Source organism: Sinocyclocheilus grahami, unplaced genomic scaffold (genome assembly GCF_001515645.1).
Source record: "Sinocyclocheilus grahami isolate Dianchi unplaced genomic scaffold, SAMN03320097.WGS_v1.1 scaffold672.1, whole genome shotgun sequence".
In the NCBI taxonomy this organism is placed as follows: Eukaryota; Metazoa; Chordata; class Actinopteri; order Cypriniformes; family Cyprinidae; genus Sinocyclocheilus; species Sinocyclocheilus grahami.
In genome coordinates, this window is record NW_015505851.1 from 235,474 (window position 1) to 242,293 (window position 6,820).

The following is a 6,820-nucleotide window of genomic DNA, read 5'->3' on the forward strand; positions in this document are numbered from 1 at the left end:
CACACGCTCACTCACACACACACACACTCACACACTCACTCACATGCGCACACGCTCACTCACACACTCACGCACACACGCTCACACACACACGCTCACTCACACACACACTCACTCACACGCGCTCACTCACACTCAAACACGTGCACACGCTCACTCATATACACACGCTCACTCACATGCGCACACGCACACACGCTCACTCACACACACACACACACGTCCACACGCTCACTCACATGCGCACACGCTCACTCACACACGCTCACTCACACACACACACGTGCACACGCTCACTCACATGCACACACGCTCACTCACACGCGCACACGCTCACTCACACTCACACACGTGCACACGCTCACACACACACACACACACTCACTCACAAGCGCACACGCTCACTCACACTCACTCACATGCGCACACGCTCACTCACACTCACACACACACTCTCACACGCACACACGCTCACTCACACACACACACACTCACTCACATGCGCACACACTCACACACACACGCTCACTCACACTCTCACACACACACTCTCACACGCACACACGCTCACTCACACACACACACACTCACTCACATGCGCACACACTCACACACACACACTCACACGCACACACGCTCACTCACACACATGCTCACACACAAGTGCACACGCTCACTCACACACACACACACACACACTTACTCACATGCGCACACACGCTCACTCACACACACACACACACACACGCTCACTCACACTCACACACGCTCACTCACACACGCTCACTCACACACGCTCACTCACACACGCTCACTCACACACGCTCACTCACACACGCTCACTCACACACGCTCACTCACACACGCTCACTCACACACGCTCACTCACACACGCTCACTCACACACGCTCACTCACACACGCTCACTCACACACGCTCACTCACACACGCTCACTCACACACGCTCACTCACACACGCTCACTCACACACGCTCACTCACACACGCTCACTCACACACGCTCACTCACACACGCTCACTCACACACGCTCACTCACACACGCTCACTCACACACGCTCACTCACACACGCTCACTCACACACGCTCACTCACACACGCTCACTCACACACGCTCACTCACACACGCTCACTCACACACGCTCACTCACACACGCTCACTCACACACGCTCACTCACACACGCTCACTCACACACGCTCACTCACACACGCTCACTCACACACGCTCACTCACACACGCTCACTCACACACGCTCACTCACACACGCTCACTCACACACGCTCACTCACACACGCTCACTCACACACGCTCACTCACACACGCTCACTCACACACGCTCACTCACACACGCTCACTCACACACGCTCACTCACACACGCTCACTCACACACGCTCACTCACACACGCTCACTCACACACGCTCACTCACACACGCTCACTCACACACGCTCACTCACACACGCTCACTCACACACGCTCACTCACACACGCTCACTCACACACGCTCACTCACACACGCTCACTCACACACGCTCACTCACACACGCTCACTCACACACGCTCACTCACACACGCTCACTCACACACGCTCACTCACACACGCTCACTCACACACGCTCACTCACACACGCTCACTCACACACGCTCACTCACACACGCTCACTCACACACGCTCACTCACACACGCTCACTCACACACGCTCACTCACACACGCTCACTCACACACGCTCACTCACACACGCTCACTCACACACGCTCACTCACACACGCTCACTCACACACGCTCACTCACACACGCTCACTCACACACGCTCACTCACACACGCTCACTCACACACGCTCACTCACACACGCTCACTCACACACGCTCACTCACACACGCTCACTCACACACGCTCACTCACACACGCTCACTCACACACGCTCACTCACACACGCTCACTCACACACGCTCACTCACACACGCTCACTCACACACGCTCACTCACACACGCTCACTCACACACGCTCACTCACACACGCTCACTCACACACGCTCACTCACACACGCTCACTCACACACGCTCACTCACACACGCTCACTCACACACGCTCACTCACACACGCTCACTCACACACGCTCACTCACACACGCTCACTCACACACGCTCACTCACACACGCTCACTCACACACGCTCACTCACACACGCTCACTCACACACGCTCACTCACACACGCTCACTCACACACGCTCACTCACACACGCTCACTCACACACGCTCACTCACACACGCTCACTCACACACGCTCACTCACACACGCTCACTCACACACGCTCACTCACACACGCTCACTCACACACGCTCACTCACACACGCTCACTCACACACGCTCACTCACACACGCTCACTCACACACGCTCACTCACACACGCTCACTCACACACGCTCACTCACACACGCTCACTCACACACGCTCACTCACACACGCTCACTCACACACGCTCACTCACACACGCTCACTCACACACGCTCACTCACACACGCTCACTCACACACGCTCACTCACACACGCTCACTCACACACGCTCACTCACACACGCTCACTCACACACGCTCACTCACACACGCTCACTCACACACGCTCACTCACACACGCTCACTCACACACGCTCACTCACACACGCTCACTCACACACGCTCACTCACACACGCTCACTCACACACGCTCACTCACACACGCTCACTCACACACGCTCACTCACACACGCTCACTCACACACGCTCACTCACACACGCTCACTCACACACGCTCACTCACACACGCTCACTCACACACGCTCACTCACACACGCTCACTCACACACGCTCACTCACACACGCTCACTCACACACGCTCACTCACACACGCTCACTCACACACGCTCACTCACACACGCTCACTCACACACGCTCACTCACACACGCTCACTCACACACGCTCACTCACACACGCTCACTCACACACGCTCACTCACACACGCTCACTCACACACGCTCACTCACACACGCTCACTCACACACGCTCACTCACACACGCTCACTCACACACGCTCACTCACACACGCTCACTCACACACGCTCACTCACACACGCTCACTCACACACGCTCACTCACACACGCTCACTCACACACGCTCACTCACACACGCTCACTCACACACGCTCACTCACACACGCTCACTCACACACGCTCACTCACACACGCTCACTCACACACGCTCACTCACACACGCTCACTCACACACGCTCACTCACACACGCTCACTCACACACGCTCACTCACACACGCTCACTCACACACGCTCACTCACACACGCTCACTCACACACGCTCACTCACACACGCTCACTCACACACGCTCACTCACACACGCTCACTCACACACGCTCACTCACACACGCTCACTCACACACGCTCACTCACACACGCTCACTCACACACGCTCACTCACACACGCTCACTCACACACGCTCACTCACACACGCTCACTCACACACGCTCACTCACACACGCTCACTCACACACGCTCACTCACACACGCTCACTCACACACGCTCACTCACACACGCTCACTCACACACGCTCACTCACACACGCTCACTCACACACGCTCACTCACACACGCTCACTCACACACGCTCACTCACACACGCTCACTCACACACGCTCACTCACACACGCTCACTCACACACGCTCACTCACACACGCTCACTCACACACGCTCACTCACACACGCTCACTCACACACGCTCACTCACACACGCTCACTCACACACGCTCACTCACACACGCTCACTCACACACGCTCACTCACACACGCTCACTCACACACGCTCACTCACACACGCTCACTCACACACGCTCACTCACACACGCTCACTCACACACGCTCACTCACACACGCTCACTCACACACGCTCACTCACACACGCTCACTCACACACGCTCACTCACACACGCTCACTCACACACGCTCACTCACACACGCTCACTCACACACGCTCACTCACACACGCTCACTCACACACGCTCACTCACACACGCTCACTCACACACGCTCACTCACACACGCTCACTCACACACGCTCACTCACACACGCTCACTCACACACGCTCACTCACACACGCTCACTCACACACGCTCACTCACACACGCTCACTCACACACGCTCACTCACACACGCTCACTCACACACGCTCACTCACACACGCTCACTCACACACGCTCACTCACACACGCTCACTCACACACGCTCACTCACACACGCTCACTCACACACGCTCACTCACACACGCTCACTCACACACGCTCACTCACACACGCTCACTCACACACGCTCACTCACACACGCTCACTCACACACGCTCACTCACACACGCTCACTCACACACGCTCACTCACACACGCTCACTCACACACGCTCACTCACACACGCTCACTCACACACGCTCACTCACACACGCTCACTCACACACGCTCACTCACACACGCTCACTCACACACGCTCACTCACACACGCTCACTCACACACGCTCACTCACACACGCTCACTCACACACGCTCACTCACACACGCTCACTCACACACGCTCACTCACACACGCTCACTCACACACGCTCACTCACACACGCTCACTCACACACGCTCACTCACACACGCTCACTCACACACGCTCACTCACACACGCTCACTCACACACGCTCACTCACACACGCTCACTCACACACGCTCACTCACACACGCTCACTCACACACGCTCACTCACACACGCTCACTCACACACGCTCACTCACACACGCTCACTCACACACGCTCACTCACACACGCTCACTCACACACGCTCACTCACACACGCTCACTCACACACGCTCACTCACACACGCTCACTCACACACGCTCACTCACACACGCTCACTCACACACGCTCACTCACACACGCTCACTCACACACGCTCACTCACACACGCTCACTCACACACGCTCACTCACACACGCTCACTCACACACGCTCACTCACACACGCTCACTCACACACGCTCACTCACACACGCTCACTCACACACGCTCACTCACACACGCTCACTCACACACGCTCACTCACACACGCTCACTCACACACGCTCACTCACACACGCTCACTCACACACACACACACACACACGCTCACTCACACTCACACACACGTGCACACGCTCACTCACATGCGCACTCACACACACTCACACACTCACTCACACACACACGCTCACTCACACACACACACTCACACACAAGTGCACAAGCTCACTCACACACACTCTCACACGCACACACGCTCACTCACACACACACACTCACTCACATGTGCTCACACGCACACACGCTCACTCACACACACCTGCACACGCTCACTCTCACACGCTCACTCACACACACACCCATGAGTCCCTGGCGAGTGTCGCTGGACTGTCTCCTGGGCAGAGGCAGTGTGGAGGTGGAGTAGAGATCGGGAGCAGCAGGACAGCTGGACAGCACACGGGACAGAGGGGTGCTGTGGGCGGAGCTGAGGGTGTGGCTAACAATGGGAGGAGACTGACACCCGGACACGCCCACTGCTGGCTGGGAGTGGGCGGGGCTGGCTGAAGAGCCGGAGTGGGCGTGTCCATTACTGGAGGGGTTCTGGTGAGACTGCTGCTGCTGAGGACGACTGCTGCTGTCACCGTTCAACAGAGGCGGGACTTCCTGTACAGACAACCTCTGAGAGAGCAGACCCAAATCAACCACCATTAGGTCTACATCTAACTGAGAATTACTTCTATATCTAATTGGGGTTATTTGGGAATTCAACATTGATGTTATAAGAAATGCTTTTTCTACAGCAAGATTTTTTTATTTTTTTGGTCTTCTTTATTAATATCGATTGAAAGAACGCATGGAAAATGTGATACTAATTTTGTATTGATAACAAAATTGTGTCCTACAAAATAATACATAAGATTTATCCAGCTGAGCATGTTTTGGAAAGAATTAGGTTGAACATTTGAATTGAACTGAATTGTGTGGATTTGTTATATCATATTGTATCAGTTTTTGAGGTGCATCTCAAAAAAAATTTAATATCGTGAAAAAGTTAATATTTTGTAACTTGTAAAACTTTCATATATTCTTGATTCATTACATGTAAAGTAAAACATTTTAATTTTGATGATTAGAGCTTACAGCTCATGAAAGTCAAAAATCCAGTTTCTCAAAATATTAGACTATTTACATTTGAGTTTCATTAAATGAGCATCCCTACAGTATAAATTGCAGGTATCTCTTGTTCTTTGAAAACACAATAATGGGGAAGACTGCTGACTTGGCAATGGTCCAGAAGACGATCATTGACACCCTCCACAAAGAGAGTAAGTCACAGAAGCTCATTACTGAAAGAGCGGCTGTTCACAGAGTGCTGTATCAAAGCATATTAAATGCAAAGTTGACTGGAAGGAAGAAATTGGGAAGGAAAAGGTGCACCAGCAACAGAGATGACCGCAAGCTTGAGAATACTGTCAAGCAAAGCCGATTTAAACACTTGGGAGAGCTTCACAAGCAGTGGACTGAAGCTGGAGTCAGTGCATCAAGAGTCTCCACGCTCAGACGTCTTCAGGAGAAGAGCTACCAAGCCACTTCTGAAACGTCAGAAGCATCTCACCTGGGCTAAGGAGAGAAACAACTGGACTGTTGTTCAATGCTCCAAAGTCCTCTTTTCAGGTAAAAGTACATTTTGCATTTCATTTGGAAATCAAGGTCTGGAG

The 6,820-nt window shown here is 53.9% G+C and overlaps 2 protein-coding genes across 2 annotated transcripts in view; both read right to left on the reverse strand.

Annotated features, from left to right (window-relative positions):
• Positions 1–5,995, reverse strand: part of LOC107559047 (brain-specific angiogenesis inhibitor 1-associated protein 2-like) — a 14,076-nt gene extending 8,081 nt beyond the window's left edge. The window contains exon 1 of the mRNA XM_016242779.1: positions 5,462–5,995. Coding sequence (XP_016098265.1) covers positions 5,462–5,873 — 412 coding nt within the window. The 5' untranslated portion in view covers positions 5,874–5,995. The remainder of the gene's footprint in view (positions 1–5,461) is intronic.
• A 408-nt stretch (positions 5,996–6,403) lies between these two features.
• Positions 6,404–6,820, reverse strand: part of LOC107559019 (brain-specific angiogenesis inhibitor 1-associated protein 2-like) — a 37,869-nt gene continuing 37,452 nt past the window's right edge. The window contains exon 11 of the mRNA XM_016242738.1: positions 6,404–6,414. Coding sequence (XP_016098224.1) covers positions 6,404–6,414 — 11 coding nt within the window. The remainder of the gene's footprint in view (positions 6,415–6,820) is intronic.